At 43.4% G+C, this 20707-nt stretch overlaps 1 protein-coding gene across 2 annotated transcripts in view; it reads right to left on the bottom strand.

Annotated features, from left to right (window-relative positions):
• The window catches only part of SC5D (sterol-C5-desaturase), a 66899-nt gene extending 47470 nt beyond the window's left edge, over positions 1 to 19429 (bottom strand). Inside the window, exons 1-3 of one of the 2 annotated variants that reach the window (XM_078682318.1) lie at positions 19200 to 19429; positions 14916 to 15133; positions 3054 to 3186 (exon numbers count right to left, since the gene is read on the bottom strand). In XM_078682318.1, the coding sequence (XP_078538444.1) occupies positions 3054 to 3186; positions 14916 to 15125 (343 nt within the window). In that variant the 5' untranslated portion in view covers positions 15126 to 15133; positions 19200 to 19429. Of the gene's footprint in view, positions 1 to 3053; positions 3187 to 14915; positions 15134 to 19188 lie in introns of both variants that reach the window. The other variant, XM_078682319.1, reaches the window with a different exon arrangement.
• Between the last annotated feature and the right edge of the window lie 1278 nt (positions 19430 to 20707).

The raw sequence follows: 20707 nt of genomic DNA, 5'->3' as shown, positions 1-20707 counted from the left end.
CCACGGCAATTGAGCCCAGGAAACACCTTGGAATTACACAACACCCCCAGCGACTCCCGCTGATGAACTAGCGCTGCGGGACCCGCGCAGCGGGTCCGGCGAGTCGTGGAGATTAAAACGTGCAAGGAACAAGAGAGCAGCAAGCTGGGTCCAGGTAGGCAGTAAAAAAGAGTCCCAATGTGAGGAAACAGGCAGCCGATTTTGTCTCTAAGGGCGGGGGGCGTGTCCTGCAGGGAGAGCGGCCCAGGTGTAGACTGTTGGGCCCACAGGGACTCCTGGGATACGGAGTCCCTGTTTCACGCTCGCAGCCCTGCTCCACGCCAATTGGGCCCAGGAAACACCTTGGAATTACACAACACCCCCAGCGACTCCCGCTGATGAACTAGCGCTGCGGGACCCGCGCAGCGGGTCCGGCGAGTCGTGGAGATTAAAACGTGCAAGGAACAAGAGAGCAGCAAGCTGGGTCCAGGTAGGCAGTAAAAAAGAGTCCCAATGTGAGGAAACAGGCAGCCGATTTTGTCTCGAAGGGCGGGGGCATTTCATGACTGCGTGATGACCATCGCGAAAATGGCTGCAACCAACCCTATCGTGTTTGGTGTAAAACATGTTGGAATCATACTCCCACACCAGTAACAGGTGTGGGAGGGATGATTCCTCCCACCAGGAAGGCCCTTGCGGGGCCTTCGGTGTTCCCAGTACCAGCCTTCTAGCTCCAAACAGCACAAAATGGTTGCTGCCAACCAGAGACACATTTCTGCCCTCCTGCTGCTGAGCCAAGCTCGAGCAGGGAAAGGCAGAATAGGCATCCTGTCACAATGAGGTGTGACCACCTCCCTGACCGGATTTAGTGTATTAGGGGTGGGTGGGTGCGCTTGCCAGCGTCTGAAAACCTACAGGAGGGGCACATTTGGTGTCCCTGTGCATAGTCCAGTTCAAACCACTGCACTTCGACCATCTGGGCACTCTGGACTTCGCTGGACTTCGTTTGGGCCTGACTTTGTCTCCCTCTCAGTCTGCTGCATCGTCTGTGCCTGTGCACCATACAAGATCCGTGTAGGACCTGTGGAGAATCCAAGACACCTGAAGATAATCTCCCTTGGAGTGAAGGAGTACTCCCCTGCATTTGCAGGCACCGCAACACTGCTGACCGGTCTGCTGATCCCAAACTCCTCCGGACTGCGAATGGCTCAGCAAAACAGGAGGTGGGTTTCTACGTCCCTCGAGGCCCGAGCTGCCCTCGCACCAAGTTTGAGGTCAGAATCCATTGTGAGGGCTGCAATACACGAACGCCCGTGCACCGTGTACTTTTGCAAGTGCCTGTGCTTGTTGGCAATCCTGCAACAAGTGCATTGGGCTACAAGTAGCCCCAACTTCAGGTAACTTTTCCTACAAAGATCTTCAACCACCTTTCACCATGTGCTCCGTGGCCTGTTGTTTTGTGAAACTGTCCAAGATCCTCTTGCGACTCATGTGCCTCCGGCCTGTGGGCCCAATTGAAGGTCATCTTTGTTTTCCTTGGGCTCCCCTGGTTGCTCAGGGTTTGCCCTGACTCCAGTCCTTGTGGTGAGTTTCCTGGACATTACTGGTCCGAACGGTACCCATCCTTGACTTCCTGCGTGGGTTGCTTTTGCCAAGGCTTGTTGGTGCTCCCGCCGGACACCAACCCCTCAGCACTTGACATCTTTCGTGGGACAGCTCGCATCCGGCTCCTGGTCATCCTCAACGTCGCCTGGTTCCCGCAGCTGCAGAGTCAAGGTCACTGTCAACTATCCCGAAGCACACAACATCGTGGGCATTCGTCTACCGAGCACCTGGTCACTCTCAAGTGACCCAGACTCTGTCCCCTTTGCTTTCAGGTACTCCTCAACAAGAATCCACGTTTGGATTCCAACAGACACTTTCTCCTCTTCCAGCAGCGGCTCTTCTTCGAAGTACTCCATTGGGTTCGAGGGCCACTTCACACCTATGCACCTGGATTCCCTGGTTTAGGTAACTTTGGTACTTCGGTATCCACGGGTGGGTTGGCTTCCCAACCTTCTGTCTTCCACTGGGTTTCCTCAAAGTCCACTGGGAAGGGTCCCTAATCTTTAAAAATCCAACCACAACTTGCACATAGACTTGTAAGTAGCCTGCAGTTGTGTACTCACACTGCACATGGTCTTTGTGGGGTCCCTCACTACTCACCTTGGGTAGTTCTACGTCCTCTCAAAATCCTCCTGACTCGAGTCGTGGTTCTTATACCACTTTTTTAGTATCTGGTTTTGTCCCCCCCTGGGGCCCACTGTGTATTAGTGGTATTTACTGTGATTTCTTTGATATAGTATTGTGTGCTTTATGTATATCTCCGTGTGGGAGACACTGGAACGTACTAAAGAGCATTAAATAGTAAATGCATATTTTTATAAATACCTTGTGTTGTTCTCTTTCATTTAATCTATACTATAAGATTGCATTCTGGTAAAAAAAAAAGCTGCTTTACAGTCCAAGACTAGGTCTGAAGGCTGCTCTCCACAGCTACCACTTGGATAGTTTTCTAAGGATGTCCGAGACCTCTTAAATCACCATAAGGGTTATCTGGTCTGAAGCAAGGTGCCCACTTACATTAGTGGACATCATATACCAGACCAGCCACCCAAGATTTACCTTCTTTTTTGTAAAAGTACGAAAACACAACTCTTTGAAAAAAAGCTCTCATATATCTTAACCCTTCTTGTTTAGAAATGGTGGCCATTTTGGTCGACATCTCGAAAATTTTGCAAATAAAAAGTGTGCTTTAAAATGATCGAAATAATACAAATATACCAGAGAATAGGCAAAAAGTAAAGAATGCTAAGGCCAATATTGCAGATCACCATTAACTGCACTCCACACAAATGCATTTTATTCAAAGCATATGTGGGCATCTTCTCTCATCAAGAAATCTAATCCATTCATATATTTTTCTTGTCATAAGCCTCAAAGAAAGAAACTAAAGCAGAAATTAAATGTAATAGACACTCAGAATTGTTGTTTTTCAAACTGATCTACTACAGCTTAGTTGGAAAAACTCATACCATATGGAGAGTCGTCAATGTTGTCATAAAGTCTGCTATACCCTCTGACTTCAGCAAAGAACAGGGCAACAGTAGGAATGCTGATCCATGGCATGGACTGCACTGCAAATTTGATCTCACGTTGAACTTGATTCTGAAAAAAATTAGAACATTAAACAGCATTTCAATACCATGGAAGACGAGAAGCTAGAAGGGAATGAAAAATACACAATGATTATGATCCAGGTGGGGCAGTTTGCCCTTTGAAAAATGTATCAAGTGATCTTGGAAGGAGTAGACATGGATTCAGGAGGCCCACCAAATGTCACAGCTGATGTCTTTTCTTTCAAGTGAGCATTTCTTATGGCAACCCGTGTAGCTATAAAGGAAATGTGCTGCTTAAACATCAATGGTCTCGTTGAAGAAATGCAAACACAAAGGAGGTCTCCTGTGTCTTGTAGGCCTTCACTCCTATGTGCGCAGGCATTCACAGGCTTAACTAAATGCCTTCTGCAACTCATTTTTCAAAGTGCAAATATCAATTTTGCGATGGTTCTGATTATGTACATCAGTCACAATGCAAAATAACGCTCTGTTTGCAAATTAGCCAATGATTAATTTACACATCCTTGCTTGTGCACTAGACCTAAAATGCCCAAACCAACTTTTGAAACGGAGTCTTATCAACAATTCTGTTGAATTGTTTAAAAGTAAACAAATATATCAACAAAGAGAGAGGAAGGGAAGGTCAGAGACACTCTCTTACACCCCAGTTAAGTATCAGACAACAAAAGAAGAGAGGTCCGGTCATATACAAAGCTACCAAATATATGAGCAAGGAGATAAGTGGTCAATATTAATCACAGGTACTCCATTTGAGTAGGAAAGCCCTCACACACCGACCTAGTCAGTGTCATGCTTCATCATCGGGCCCCACCGAAGAGACCGAGTGTCTCTTCGGTGTGCTGCGACGCCAGAAATACTGCGGAGCTGGTCGTGTGGGGAGGACGTGTTGTGGAGATTGCTAAATTAAAAGTGACTGAGGGTATCGAAAAGCTTTTAATGAATGATCCCTAAGACACGAGTAAGTGGTATATGTGTCTGAATTTAAAGGCCAAGGTTTTTAGGATATTGAATAAATTCAGCTAAATACCACAAGTTTATTAAAATCAGTCAACATGTTTCTGCCTTATCTGTGGTATATATTCACCATGGCATTCTTCAGGACTATACCCCGGCGGTATGGACACTCTAATAGTCCACCCTAACCTGGGGACGTGTAAGTGAAAAAAGGAAAAGTGAAAAAAGTGCTTAAAAATTAGAAGAGCAATTGCTCATTCCAAAAAAAACCAAAAATTCAAGGGTGTATCGGCACTTTAAAACAGGGCGCTACTAGCACCATGGGTCTCGGGAGGAGGATTGGAGCGCGCTTGGCACATCGCCCTCTGCGCTCACAACCCGCTTCTCAACCTGCAAGATTGGGGTCCGGTTCAGAGGATTCTTGCAGGTTGAGAAGCGGGTTGTGAGCGCAGAGGGCGATGTGCCAAGCGCGCTCCAATCCTCCTCCCGAGACCCATGGTGCTAGTAGCGCCCTGTTTTAAAGTGCCGATACACCCTTGAATTTTTGGGTTTTTTTGGAATGAGCAATTGCTCTTCTAATTTTTAAGCACTTTTTTCACTTTTCCTTTTTTCACTTACACGTCCCCAGGTTAGGGTGGACTATTAGAGTGTCCATACCGCCGGGGTATAGTCCTGAAGAATGCCATGGTGAATATATACCACAGATAAGGCAGAAACATGTTGACTGATTTTAATAAACTTGTGGTATTTAGCTGAATTTATTCAATATCCTAAAAACCTTGGCCTTTAAATTCAGACACATATACCACTTACTCGTGTCTTAGGGATCATTCATTAAAAGCTTTTCGATACCCTCAGTCACTTTTAATTTAGCAATCTCCACAACACGTCCTCCCCACACGACCAGCTCCGCAGTATTTCTGGCGTCGCAGCACACCGAAGAGACACTCGGTCTCTTCGGTGGGGCCCGATGATGAAGCATGACACTGACTAGGTCGGTGTGTGAGGGCTTTCCTACTCAAATGGAGTACCTGTGATTAATATTGACCACTTATCTCCTTGCTCATATATTTGGTAGCTTTGTATATGACCGGACCTCTCTTCTTTTGTTGTCTAAAAGTAAACAAATACATTAAGTGCCTAGGTCCTTTGTAAATAAATGCCAAATGCACTCTTCCCTCAAATGTGTTTCGGTTTTTGTAGAGCTACTTTGGGGATAATGAGAACTAAAAGGTGGAGACTATTTTAGACAGCAGAAAGTTAGAACACTTTTAAGATCGTATACTCTTTCAACTTAAATGAAACAAGTATAATGGTAAAGTGCTTAGATTGTAGAGGCATGAGTCACGAAGAAAGCTACGTGGAAAGAAATATGTTTTACTGGGATGGCATGCTGTCCAAGAGTTAAAAGCGAACATTAAGCTAATGCCCTATATTCACCTCCATTCCACATACAAACCAATGGACAAGATTCTGGACGAAGCGAAACAACACACAGCAGTTTGATCTACAACCAGGTGGAAGAAATGGTGTTTCCAAAATATTCATGCAGCACATACACCTTTTCCTCCTCGTCTCCAATACATCCATTTATGTAGGTTGAGATCGCACAACTAACTTCTGATATGCAGTATAGTGGTTTATAACTGAAAGACATTTCTTCTAGGAAGTCTTCTGACAGCAGATGGGCAAGCACTTCTTACATTTAAAGTTTTTTTTTGCAAGAGTGGCTTAAAATCACTTTTTTATCTAGGGATAGTGATTCTAGTCTTTCAAAATCCTGATGTTTTGGATCAGCCTCAGAGGATGACAATTTCTAGATAAGAAAACAGAAAAAGGCTGAACAGACCGCTGTGAACTACAATCTTCATAGGTTAAGTTCAGTGGCGGCTGACACCGATAAGGAATGATGAGGCAGGTGGAGGGGGTTGGGGGAAGCACCTGGAGGGTTTAGAAATACTTTTTAAAAAAAAGTCAAAAAAAGACTTACCTGGTGCTGCTGGCAGCCTTGTGCTCCTCTTTTCCAGGGCCCAGCAATCCCTGAGATAGCATCACAGACTCCCCGTTCAATCCCCGCGCTGCTCTCAAGCAGGAAAGCAGCATGGGGATTAGCCTGAGCGGACACGATTAACACTCGCTCAGCAACAGGGAATCTGTGCTGTTTCTCCAACCCGACTGTGAAATACAGCTGGGTTGGAGAAATGTAAGTGTGCATGTTAATTTGGCTGGCCTAAGACGGCCGGCCAAACTGACTTGTGCAATTAAAAGTGCACCTACCACTCCTCCCCCCTCCCATTGCCCCCTTCCCCACCAACCTGCACACGCTGGCTTAGCCAGCTGCTGAAAAATAAAAATGATGATAACATTGTTTTATTTTTCAGCTGCTGGCTCTGAGCCAGTGGGGCGATGCTCCTCCGCCACCGTGGAGGAGCCGCTGGTCTGCTGGTTTAGCTGTAGAACAGAAGCATTCAATATCATTGTGGCTCTGCCATCTCGGAAATGTTTACCATTGTTAGAAAAAGGACAAGAGGTCTTATAGAGACTCTTGGATAATTATGCCACTGAGAGATCGAACCTGGCTGTGGCCCTAATTTAGCATTCAGACAGCAGGGTCCCTCGCCATTGCTGTCAAATCTACAACCGCCGATCAGGAGATGTTAGAAAATCCTCCATATTTATGGCGTCTGACAATGAGGCTTGGCAGCAGAGGTTGCTCTCATAAAGGGGCCATGAGAGAATCCACCTTAAGGGATTTTTTTCTGGGGGGGGGGGGGGAGAATCTAGTAATGCAACCCAATCCTGGTGGATATTATGCTATAAGTTGTGGAAGCTGGGAATATCCCCCAAAGAGGTAGCAGACTGTCATTGCCTTTCCAGTAATATTCAAAGCATGCTTTAATATATGCCGGCATATTAGGAACACTGTGCTTTCTTTTACTGTCCGCTACTATTTTCTTGGAAGTCTTTCATACCCATATCTCCAACAGACATGGAGTCACCAGAACGGCTAGCTGTTCCACCAAAATGCCTGGCAGCATCACCGGTGGGCTTTAGAGACACCAATGGTGGATTTGGCGGTTTCTCTGCAGGAAAAGGTCTGCCACCTAAGTGTAATACCACCGTCTTTTTCAAGTAGGCTGTTAGCTTAATTGGAAGCCAAATGGATCACAATCTGAAACTCGTGAAGTTGCTGTGTTTATGTAGGACACTACATTAACTTTCACTTGATCAAGATAGGGTCTTCTGAAACATCAGTAGGCCTGGAGCAAATTGATTGTTTCCCTCAAATATCTGAGCGTTCTTTGGTAGTAGTGTTTTACCATAGTAACCCATTAGCCTCAGCCTAAAATGAGAAAATGCAAACATTTGGAACAACTGTGATCATATATCTGTGCTCTTTGTGCAGGTTACCTGCAGGTTCCATATTGCAGCATGTATTCAGCTATAAAGGTATACCAAGAACAAAATGGATTGGCTCTGGCAAGAGGGAGCGCCCAGGCTGCCAAACCCATTTCTTAGGTGCCTTTAACATTTACCAATGTTCCGGACACCAATGCGTTTACAAGGTAAAACCGAACATTGCTGCAAATTTCAAAATGTTAAATATATTACTGCCTGGAAATTAAAAGGCAACAATAAACATCACATTTTATCTTGGATTATCTGATTTTCTCGCTTACATTATCTTCAATTTTACATCCTGAATACATATATCGATAGAAAGCATCTGATAACATGATTGTTGGACTTTTGTTTTTAGAAGCCTTACGAATCTTCCCTTGAATATCTGGCTCATCCGCACAAGCAATTAAAAACCATTGCTAATTGCAAATTTCGGTTCACATTTTTTAGGATTAGTGCCCTCAAAACCACAACAATATTTTAGGGTGTTTGCAATATTTAACAATATATATACAATTTGCATGTACATATTTGTTGTGCTGTTATTTTTGTCGGAGTGCGGGCATAACCAACTTAATTTACTCATGGGCAGGCTCGTCAAATGCACTAAGGAATACAATAACCCAGGCATGCGTATCCAACACGGAGGAGCTAACCACATGGGCGACCCTAGAACAAGAACCAGGGGTAACAACCAATATACTCCAAACAATGGTTCTTGAGCAATATAATCAGACTTGACCAAAAGAAGGGAAACAAGCCCACCCAGAAAGTAAAGGGAAAAAAGTAAAGGGAAAAAAACCTATGAGTGTCACAATGTCACAAAAAAAATACATAAATCAGTGCTCAAAAACATTTAATAAAGTAAGATGAAAACACAAGGGCGCTCAAACAATTGCACTCACAATTACTACATTCAAAAGACAAACATATGAAATCAAAAAACACAGTGGCAGAGAATAATAAACAAATCACAATGTACACAATACACAGTAGAAAAATAATGTGATCTCTGATTTATGCCATGTACAATGCATCGACGGCGTTTCAACCCAAAATTTCTTTAAGGGTCATCATCAGGACAAATTAGCTTCAGGAGCGAAAACGACCACTTGATAGACTTTCTTGACGGTCTTTCTAAACGTAGAGGAAATCTTCACCTGTTGTACCCATTATATTCTAACAGGGAATCTGGCAGAATACAAAAGTGCCATAAATTGGCAAACCTCCAAATGGGAATTTACAAAGAAGTGTTGAACACGATCATCAAAAGATTGCATGGAGAAACCCCAAGGAGCAGAAAATTCGAATAATTTCATACATTTACGGGTATCTGTCCCACGATTGAGTGTTGCACCAAAAACACCTGGCGTTTTTGGTGCAACACTCGATCGTGGGACAGATACCCGTAAATGTATGAAATTATTCAAATTTTCTGCTTCTTGGGGTTTCTCCATGCAATCTTTTGATGATCGTGTTCGACAATTCTTTGTAAATTCCCATTTGGAGGTTTGCCAATTTGTGGCACTTTTGTATTCTGCCAGGTTCCCTGTTGGAATATAATTGGTACAACAGGTGAAGATTTCCTCTACGTTTAGAAAGACAGTCAAGAAAGTCTATCAAGTGGCCGTTTTCGCTCCTGAAGCTAATTTGTCCTGATGATGAACCTAAAAGAAATTTTGGGTTGAAACACCGTCGACACATTGTACATGGCAGAAATCAGCAATCACATATTTTTTCTACTGTGTATTGTGTATATTGTGATTTGTTTATTATTCTCTGTCACTGTGTTTTTTGATTTCATATGTTTATGTCTTTTGAATGTAGTAATTGTGAGTGTAATTGTTTTTAGCGCCCTTGTGTTTTCATCTTACTTTATTAAATGTTTTTGAGCACTGATTTATGTATTTTTTTTGTGACATTGTGACACTCATAGGTTTTTTTCCCTTTACTTTTTGGGTGGGCTTGTTTCCCTTCTTTTGGTCAAGTCTGATTATATTGCTCATGAACCATTGTTTAGAGTATATCCAACACAGAGGAGCAAAGTTTTGGATGCAAAGGTAAAGAGCTCCCAGCCCATTGTTCCTTGAGAACAAAAAAGGTATATCCGAAAAGCTTCAACTTACAATATCAAAGGCTAAACAAAATGTCACAAAATGTTGATGTAACACTTACAGGATCATTTAGACACAAGTGGGAAGCTTCTTGCCTTGCCAGGTCAGATGGGGCAATGGCCTACACTCTTCAGGTGGAGGTCTGCCAGACGGAGATCTCTGGTTCATCAATGGAGCTGGAAGTACATGGCTCCAATGAACTTTGTCGAGAGGGTGTCATGTTTGTTGCACAAGTTTAGAAAACAATTTTGGGGGATAATAGATTTGAAAGACTGATGGATTTCCCTGCTTGGACTTCAAAGTTTTAGCGGTCTCAGGGAGGGAAATCTGATGACAATTGTACTGTCTAAATAGGGCAGTGCAACAATCACTTGACCTCTAGGCGCTGTGGTAAATTAGCTGTCGGGTCAGTAGTTTCCGATGGTGGCCTCAGCTGAGTCTTTGTCATTAGAAGCCCTGCACTTCACCCACTTCTAAATGAGATGGGTTAACCGTCAATTTGGTAGAAGGCAGTCCTGTTGATTTCATGCGGGGATCCCACTCCACTAAACTTCAATCAGGACTTTGGCCTCTAATAAAGAGCAAGAACTCCTCAACTGGACTAGATGTATATGTAAAGGTCTCGCTCTAAGAAGGTTAGGTGTTGATCTAGCCTTCAAAGGAAGTAAATGCAGATGGTGATCTGTATGGTGAGGTGTTGTGAGCTTTGAAACCACCATCTCCTCAGATTCCACCTTACAGTCCTTGTATGGAGTCATACTTCACAATGCCTGCAACTAGCATTGGTTAAAAGGAAAGGGAGCATGGCAAATAAGTAATAATCAACCATGCGGTTTCTTTTAAAACGTTCTAGTCAAAGATGATTTATGTTTTTGAAGAGAGTCTGAGTTTTTTTAAGTGAAATCCTCTTAACTGCGACCAAATAAGATATTTAAGAGCTGGTTTAATTAGCAGTACGTACACTACACATTTCATAAGATAGTTACTTAAATTACCTCAACATTGTACCAATAGTGTAGACAAAATGCACCTCAAAGACAAATAAACTTCTTTCTTTCTACAACAAATTTAGAAGATAACAGCTTTGTAGACATTAGGGGACTCTTCAGACTGGTATAGAAACTTTTCATTTTAAATGAGAAACAGCAAAATGCATTTGTCTACATTACTGGGATTTCAGCTGCACGGTTTGTAAGTCAATTCGATCTAAAACCACAATCTTTCATACTTTTTAAATTGCTAGGTATGGTTTTCTCAGAAATAAAGGTACATTATTTTACGTTTGTTTCATGCCAAGTGAAAGATCATTAATTAACAGGAGACAGAGGATTGTGTGTAGGTAAAAATTTATGTATTTCTTGGATGAACTAGAACCACTAATTAACACTAATCCTTGAAGCACACAAATATATTGCTTTTTAAACTGGAAATAGATGATTAAAAGTGAAAATTGCTAAGATTTGGCATATTGAAAGTGTATTTTCATTTTAACTGTCCACTATAATACTGATTGTAGCCCTCGAACCAAATAATTAGGAAAAACTGTGCCAAGCATACACTTCCATGCGGTTGTATGACGTTGTACATTATAACGCATGCTTTCACCCTGCATGCCGTTACAACGCAAATGTTTACCCCGACTTGCTGTCGGGGGTGCGCTGGATGTTGGAATAGTATAATTTACTATTCGAACTCCAGTGTGTGCAGCACTAGGGAAGGTGTTGGAGTTAAATCCAACACCTTATACCTGCAACAAGCCATTTGTGTTGTAATGGCATGCGGGGTAAAAGCATGCATTGCAACGGCTGTTTCCCCTTCCGTGCTTATCTCTGAGCCATCGGAAAACTCCTGGAAGATGTGAGTATTTACATATTCATTTTTTTCTCCACTTAAAAATTATTCCCTCGAGGGAAAACACGTCTGTTAAAATGTTGAAGGTGAAAACGTCATAAACACACAAAGGATCTAGTGGGAGAGGCCCTAAACCAAAAGACTTACAACTCCCTGTCTAAGTATGAATCTCACAAAAATTACGTCTGGTAGAACTTAGATATACAAAATGGAGAATACCTGTCCACAATCTTGTGGCAGTGTGGGTGTTGAACAGGTTGTTTCAACTGTTGTGCAGGAGAGAGCCTCTTTCAAGACGGGAACCCTCACTGACCTGAAGGTGACATGCTTCATTATTGGGTTCCCTCTTCACACCAAGGCCACAAGGTCGCTTGTGTGGGCTACAACTCCTCAAAGAGTGAGGAGGAGTTAAGGTGTTTTAGGAAAATTGAGAGAAAATAGTGGAGTGAGGGGAAGAGTGGAAAGGAAAATAGAGAATAAAACTGTCTACAGAAGGTCAAATTACCTTTATTGGGTGGACTCCTGGGACAGGGTTAAAAGAAGAAAGGACATGGGGCTATCAGCAATCATACCCCTACAGAAGGTCAACATGTTTATGCCCTTTGGTGACCCCAACAGGGGTTCTGGGGCATTCTGGGGAGACCGGGACACAGGCTCCCGAGCAGGCGAGGAGTCAGAGCAGACCAGGGTCAACTGGGTGCCCTTGGAGCCAAGCAACCCACGGGGCGACGCCATCATCTAAGCAGGTTCAAGTATGCTATTGAGGAGGAGCAAACTAAGGTAGGGCGCATGTTTCTCTTAATGTCCCACACTAGACCAGGGGATCTCATCATTCAGACAGTGTTTGTCGGGGCAGAGTCTAAAGACCCACCGCTGTTCCCTGCGTACCACGACTGATTCATGGGCACCCATCATTAAAGGTAGTCTACACTCACAAGTGTGGCTATGGATGTTAATACACAATGTATTGTGTTGCATTGTTCTGATGGGTTGTGCTGCTCTCTCTCTGGTTTTATCTCACTATTTAGCTGTGCAACAGTGGTGCCACCGTTTTGGGCTGGAGAATGGATTCTCTATGTCACCAAATAGGTAAGATGGCGTTACAAGGTCTTGCAGTGGGAATTAGTACGTAGTCTATACCACATCCAACATCTCACTTGCACCTTTCATATTATTAATATCCTTGTAAAGCTTTCCTTGAATATGCAGCATGAGAGAACCAGTTTGATATGATTAATCGGTATTTTGTCTATTTATTTCAGGTAGACGGTGGACCCACTACAAACACAGAGCATCGTCGTATCTGACAAACTATTGAATTAGTGGCCAGTTTATATTTTTTTGTCTTTCTATACTTTCTTCAGCGTGACTATTCTGATGGTTCTGAGGAATGCCCTAGAACACTTGTTGGGATCACCAAAGGGCTGAAACATATTGACCTACTATAGGGGTATATTTGCTGATAACCCCTTGTCTTCTCTTCTTTTAACTCTATCCAAGGAGACCACGGATTAAAGGTCATTTGTCCTTCTGTAGACAGTTTTAATTTCTATATTCATTTGCACTCTGCCCCTCACTCTCTCTACTATTGCTCTCAATTTTCCTAAAACACCTCACTCTTTGAAGAGTTGTAGCCCAAACCAATGACCTTGCGGCTTTGGTGTGAGGAGGGAACCCAATGATGAAGCATGTCACCTTCAGGTGAGTGCGGATTCTCGTCCTGAAAGAGGTTCTCTCCTGTACAACAGTTGAAACACCCTGTTCAACACCCACACTGCCACAAGACTGTGGACAGTTATTCTCTATCTCTATGTCTGAGTTCTACCAGACGTACTTTTTGTGAGAGTCATAAGAAGGTGAAAACGTACCTGCAAAAAGTTTGTGAATGAGTGCAACCTACGAGTTTGTGGGTGTCCACGAGTTTTTGGACATTAACCTCCCAGATTTGTCCTAAGCCCAAAAACGTTTGACCGCATACAATCCACTATACTGGCAGACTGCAGGCTTGAACAAGTATTATTTGCAACTTTAAATAACCACGCATCAAGATTTTGTAAATCAGGATAATAACATTTCTGCCCAGAAAAGTTGTTTTCAGTTCGTCAAAGTAGTGGTAACATATACAAACTAATTTGGACTCAGGTCCGGTGTGATTAAAACTAACACACTTGCAAGGATAATAATTTCCATGGTGATTAAAAATGAACAAGTAGGTAAGCACCCACATCAAACCAGAAGAAGGCTTTAGCTATAGGCATGGCCACTTGAATTATGTGATTCTGCGGCCGCTGCGTTTTGAGCATGATTATGTATTTGCCACATAATCCATCATCTGCTGCATGATCCGCATAGTTTAACTCCCAAAAAATTAATTATGTCTCAAACGGATCAAATGTTACTAAAAATGTGGTGACATGTGCAGTGGAAGGCCCTTCACAAGGGTTACAGTAGATTACTCTACAAATGCTTCCCACCTCTTTGATCCACTGCCATAAATATTTAAACAAACAACAAGCAGATAGAGAGGCAGCAATACAGGTATTTACACAGTGCTTCAATACACTAAAACAAATAGATGTCCTTCAGTGATGCGAAAACCCTCACTCACCGACGGCCCAAATTAGAATTTGCGCAAATTCTAATTTGGGCCGTCGGTGAGTCGAGAGACTCGGCGTCCTACGGGGTCGTTTGTGAAACACTTGTTCATATTTTATTGTCGCATATCATAGCGTACACTCGTCTTTCCAGCAGAACATCGACAGTTGATAGATAAAAAAACATATTAAGAAATATTGTGCCGACTGTTGGGAACCACATTACGTCTATACAACGTCCCCTTTGGAGGACGGGATACCTCTATTAAAAAGCCTATGTCTTTGCTCATTTGCTCCAGAAAACACTGCTACACCGGTGAGCCAGAGTATTTGCCCTGAGGAAGCCCAACCTGGGCGAAACGCGTTGGCTGTCTGTCTGATCATCCCGTGTCAAGAACACTCTAAAGGATATATTAAAGAGATTTTTCGCATCACTGAAGGACATCTATTTGTTTTAGTGTACTGAAGCACTGTGTAAATACCTGTATTGCTTCCTCTCTATCTGCTTGTTGTTCCTTCACAAGGGTTAACTGTTCATCTTTCAAATGCTTATTTCTGTATTTTGTTGTTAAATTGTTATTAAAGAGGTAAAATCTTTGTTTAGACAGAATTACAATGAAAAAAAATTACAAACTAATTAATACTGTCAAAAAAGTGCCACATCATGCTGCATAATTTGTTTTTCCGTGATGTATAATTTGGTGCTTCCTTGCCGCATATTTTCAGTGGCCCTGGTTCTGTAGGTGAGTCCACACATGCTACTAAACACTATGAAATCTAGCATGCAGTGACTGTAAAACACTTGTTAATATTTTGTTTATGTGAATAGAATGACGCTTTACCTCCAAAAACTGCGGATGTTTCATCAACGAGTGATCAAATATAAAATAATAACTCAGGCTGCCAAACAAGAAGTAAATGACGAGGGCGCCTAAATTTGTCAAGACAAGAAGTCCAAGAATCTGTCGAAATGGCTCATCCTCTGGCCAGGATTCTGGATATATATATGGCGTGAAAAAATAGTGATCAGCGTAGTTTAGTACCAAATCCATCTTAACACCTGAAATGACAAGAAAAACAAAGGTAACAGTATCAATAATGATTTTGTGTTTAAAAGGTGCCTATATATTGTTCATTAAATGGCCTATGTTTTAATACGAGTTCACATGCAGATGTATTCCACAATATATGGCTCGTTATGTAAGTACAACACATGTTAGAGTTGAGTTAATGTGAAAGAAATAAGGAAAAGGCAAACATACATTTAAATAATACAAGCATGGCTGGCAAGAAAAGTAGTTTGGGGGTTGTTTAAAGGATTATTTTTCTGTTTCATAATTATACTTGTATTTAAAAGTATCTTAAAAGGAGCAAAAACCCAAGTAAAATTGTTGCCTTGTTTTAAAGTAATGGTTACAACGTTGTTTCTCGGAGTGGCTGAACCAACAAACCGAAACTCAAATAAAACCGACCAGAGTCAAAATAAAAGAATGCTCCATTCTCACCTGAAATCATTGGAGATTGAATTAGGGGTCTGGCATGATTGCCGCTGAAATCATTTGCAGATTTAACCAGGAACCAAGCCCAAAATTCCCTCTAAAAGCCATTGAGGTTGGATCAGGTACCAACTCTAACTTCTCTCTAATTAATATCAGGTTGTACAAGGGGCCAAACTCAGCTTCCTTCTAAAATCTACCAGAGGCTAAATCAGGGACAACCCTAAATTTCCAACTGAAAACCATTTGAGGTTGAATTGGAGGCCAAGCGCACCTTTTCTCTCAAATCCACTAGAAGTCAAATGAAAGACAGGGGCGCACTTTTCTCGGAAATACACTTGAGGCGGGACCATACTATTAGATTTGTTTGTATAATCTCCAATCATGTTGGTATCCCATCACTGCAAGGGCACGTACAGTAAGTACTGTGGTTCAATCCCCGATTAAATGCAGTGGGTCATAAATATATTCAAGTCAAGTCAAAATGTTAAGTTTATTTAGATCATTGATCTCTAAACCACAAGGAATACACATTTATTTTAAAATTCTTAAAATAATTACTAAAATCACATATCGTTTCCATATGTACTTATGATGTTCCATATCCTCCATCATAGTTAAAACCAAAAAATACATTCCAAAATCCTCAGGGTAATTCGACTTCATTAAAACCTGTTTTAAAATAGTTAAAAAACGTAATTCTCCATTCTTCATTACTTGATCTAATCCTCCATTTCCTATTCCATGAACAACTTTTTAACAGCCTGGATAAACTTCGCCACCGCAATGGCAATATCAAGGTAAAACATATCTGTGAGGAGCTCAATTGCTTGCAGACGGGACCTAATGCTATATTTCATAAATATCGGTCGTAAAAACTGTTTTCGCTGGACTACTAATTTTTGACAGTCTATTAATATATGCAAGCAATTACATCTCGTTCCAATCCTACATGTGCATCTACCATCTGGACCCAACAATTCCTTTTTTATTTTGTCATTTGACCGAGCTGGGTTAATCCCATTTCTCACCCTTAAAAGTTCCATCCTAAGCCCCCGATTTGACAGGGTGTCTAAATAGGGATACCAATTTTCTTTCCTCCAGCTATTTATCAGGGGTTGCACTGACTCTTTTTTTAACAGATACTCTATGTCGTTTGATTTGGACAGTTCCTTCTCTAGGAATTTAAGCTCACTCTTTGACTTTGCAATACACAGGGACAGCAAATCCATTTCCACTTTTAAATTATCGCAGATGGAGTACAGTTTCTTTCTTGTTTCATTTGCCCACCTAAGTTCACTCTTCTGAATCTCTTCCATACACCATCGTGACACTTTCATCCCTTCTCCTGTTCCCAGCCGTTTCCAGAACCGTAACAAACCTACTTGTACCTGGACATCCCACGAAGTCACATCTAGCTCTAATCTGATTGACTGTAACATTGATGAGCTAGGTAATGACAATAGTGCTTTTAAACATTTCCCCTCTTCTCTGTTCCAGGTACTTTTCCCTCCTGAGCATAATATTTCTGCACCATATTGCATTTGTGGGGGGATCATTGCATTGAATGCCTTCAACAGTGGTCTGTGGGACATATCACCATAGCTACTGTTAAAGTTTTCCAGCCCGCAAACTGAAGCTAGGGCTTTAACTTTCTGTGCCTCACGGTGCGTAGTCCATTTTAGAGACTTGTCAAACCATATCCCAAGATATTTATAATGGTTAACAATTTCTAATTTAGTTTGCCCCAAAGTCCAATTAAATTTTTGATTTCTCTTATCGAAGCACAGGATTTTTGTTTTATCCATATTCACTGTAAGGTGTTTAGAAGCACAATATATATTGAACGCATTTAACTTTCTTTGCAGATAAAGATTTTCAATACACCGCAGTGCAGAAAGATGATTATGATTACACAGTAGGGCCTAATGAAGAGGAAAGCACTGTGTGATAGAACGATTATGGATAAATTGTGGGCCACAATGAAGAGTAGTACAACGTGGAATAGAAGGATTATATATAATCGTAATCATACATTCTTGTATAGCGCCTTATCACCGTGAGGTCTCAAGGCGCTTGCTTTGGGAACCCGTCCTGGTCTTTACCTGCGAGATTACCCCTACTGGGCATCCCCAAGGTGAAGACCAGGCATCCCATCGCAGTGGGGCCGTAGTGGAGATTAAGCAAGCTATTGCCCAGAGTTGCAGAGTGTGAACCCACGATTTGAGTAGGCACCGAGGCGAGAATTATCGAGTCCGTGGACATTATGAGCTCAAGACCCTGCCCTGCCGGGAATTGAACCCTGGTCCCGGGTCTGATCTCTGCATCCGGGTCTGCCTCCTCTAACCGGTGAGCCACACTTCTCCTCCATGATTATGGCTACGTGTGGGGCACAATGAAGAGGAATACACTGTGGGATACAATAATTATGGCTACACTGTGGTCCACAACTAAGAGGAATATACGGGGAACAGAATGATCATAAATACGCTGTGGGGACAATGAAGAAGAATACACAGTGATGTAGAATTATATGGCTATACTGTGGGGCACAACTAAGAAGAATACACAGTGGGATAGAATGATTATGGCTATACTGTGGGGCACAACTAAGAAGAATACACAGTGGGATAGAATGATTATGGCTACACTGTGGGGCACAATGAAGAGGAATGCACTGTGGAATAGAATGATTATGGATATGATGTGGGGGACAATGATGATGAGCAAAAGGGTGAATGATGTTAAATGCTGCGTAGGGTAAGGTGAGATGAGAGGGAAATGGGAAGTAGGTTCCATTCCTGACCTCGTCTCAATATCCTATGGTACTGGGTAAATCATTTAATGTCCCCATACCTAAAAAACAGTGTAACGTAATATGGCTCCCTTTTTAATGCGTTCTAATGACCCCAGGGCCAAGTTCGCACTATATAAAACTGCAAAAAAGGGCAGAATGAAAGAGAATACCTCTTGGGACTAGAACTGCGATGAACATATTTAGGACATAGTGATTATGGATACGCACTTAGGGAGAATGGTCATGAACAGACAGGGGGGATGATTTTGCTGTACAATTTTAATCACAACTCACTGGGACAGAATGGTAATTAATACAGGGCATAACGACGATGAGTGCGTAACAAGGATGATGAACTAGACAGGGGGCAGAATGATGCTGAATACATTGGGCGGCCGAATGACAGTGAATACACTGCAGTGAAAATGATACTGTATGGGCAAAATGATGATGAATGAATACAACATAGATCGCAGTGAAAAAGCAAGGCTGGCAGGGGGCGTGGCCCTAACACATGCATTAGAAATGCCCCCTCACCCAGTTAGGTAGTTACAAAACATAATTAGACTAAACAGAGCCCACCACACTTCTGGCACAAGATGCCCATGCTCGGGGAATTGGGAGTAGAAGGTAGCATGATGCTTAGTTGTATTTGTATGCAAATAACATTTTGCGACCGAGCCTTCGGGAAGTAGACAATGGTTTGAAGACACAACACGGAACCCCGTTGCGGGTGATGTACTGGAAGCTGTCGTGATGTTGAAGTGACCCTGCAGGTCATGAATCTCTGGCCCTGGTTAAAGGTTGCAGCGCACTACGTACTTCCAGCTTACCTGTTTCTGGCGGACTCTGACCGCCCGAGAAACGGTGGCTCCCTCCCTGCGGGACCGGACTCCTGGTGGTCCTGCTGAGCCTGGCTCCGGTGACGAGGAGGTACCGGGATTTCGCACTGTTTCTGACACCTCTCGTTGAGCTTTAGGGGCGACCAATCCTGCCCCGTCGAAAGGGTCCCTGCACTGGCCTGTCAGTGCTGAGGGGGCGGAGCTAGGTAGCCCGATGTGACGTCAGTATACTTCAGTCCTATCAGCGCTAAGGAAGCGAAGTGTAGCTGCCTCGCGCCGTGACGTCGCGCTTGAATGTCTATCTCAGGCAAGGGGTGGAGCATATAGCCTGATACGACGTGATGACCACACCAGTAAATACAAGCAGTGAGAATTGCGAATTGCCAGATGTGAACACGCCCACTGGCAGCTAGTGGCATTGTCCCCATGCCCCTCTACCTTGAATTTGACCCCGCCTCTTATTGCGTGTCCCACCCCTGCCTTCTCTTGGTCCGTCGGCTTAAACTGCCGACTCTGGTGCTGGCAACCGGGGTTCGAGCCTCTAGGTCTTGTCCGCATTCTGTGATTCTGGGGAAATCATTTAATCTCCGGTGCCTGAATGTGTAATGTAAATACGGTGCTCATGTAAATCACTCCAATACCTTCAGGTCGAGTTCGCGCTATAAAAAAAAAAAGGCGATGTCCCCAACCGCTGTCACAGTGCTCCAGAAACTGGCTGATCCCAAATCAGTAAGGTGATTGTGGTGTGCGGTCTAGATGCTGACGCTAAAGGCGTGTGACGCAACACGCCCGGCACGTCCGGAGGCACTGCGCATGCGCGAACGGTGTTCGCGCGGCTCTCACTGGCCGGCACTGCGCGACCCGGAGCAGACGCCCGGCGCTCTTCCTAGCGCGAATATAAATTGTAATAAAGCAGAGTTACCAACACTACTCCTGCCTCCTGGTCCTCTGTGTGCGTCATACAAGCTTCCACAGTGGCGACGAGGGTGGGATCTACCCACAAGAGAAAGAGGGAGCAGCACCAGGTAGAACAGAGGCGGAGAAAGCCTAAAGGAACACCAGAACACGAAGTCACCTGCAGCACAGGAGGAGACACCATCAAAAAAGGAAGAGCGTGGCAGAGGTGCACACAAAAGAAGAACCCCAGCACAGGTCAGAAAAGCAAGGCGAATAGTGCGATACCACCACAGACCGGCGTAACCAACCCACATAGAACCTGGCGGAGAAGGGCGCCCACGAAGGAGCGGGGAGTAGCGCACACAGAGCCGCGACGTCGCGAACAGACGGTGCCGGCGCCCCTAGCAGCCCCAAGCGTCAAGAAGAAGACGACAGCGCACCGGGCAGCCCCAGGAACCAAGAAGAAGGACCGGGAGAACAGATCAAGATGAGTAGCCAGACGTCCTCACTCACAGCCCCCATCCCGTTCCTGCCAAGACCTGGTGAACCACAGATGAAGTGGGAGGACTGGAGGGAGTACTTCGGCAACTATCTAGAAGCCC

The sequence above is a fragment of the Lissotriton helveticus genome, chromosome 3_1 (assembly GCF_964261635.1).
Source record: "Lissotriton helveticus chromosome 3_1, aLisHel1.1, whole genome shotgun sequence".
Classification (NCBI taxonomy): Eukaryota; Metazoa; Chordata; class Amphibia; order Caudata; family Salamandridae; genus Lissotriton; species Lissotriton helveticus.
The sequence above is the reverse complement of the archived record's forward strand: the minus strand, read 5'-3'. Positions and strand labels throughout refer to the sequence as shown.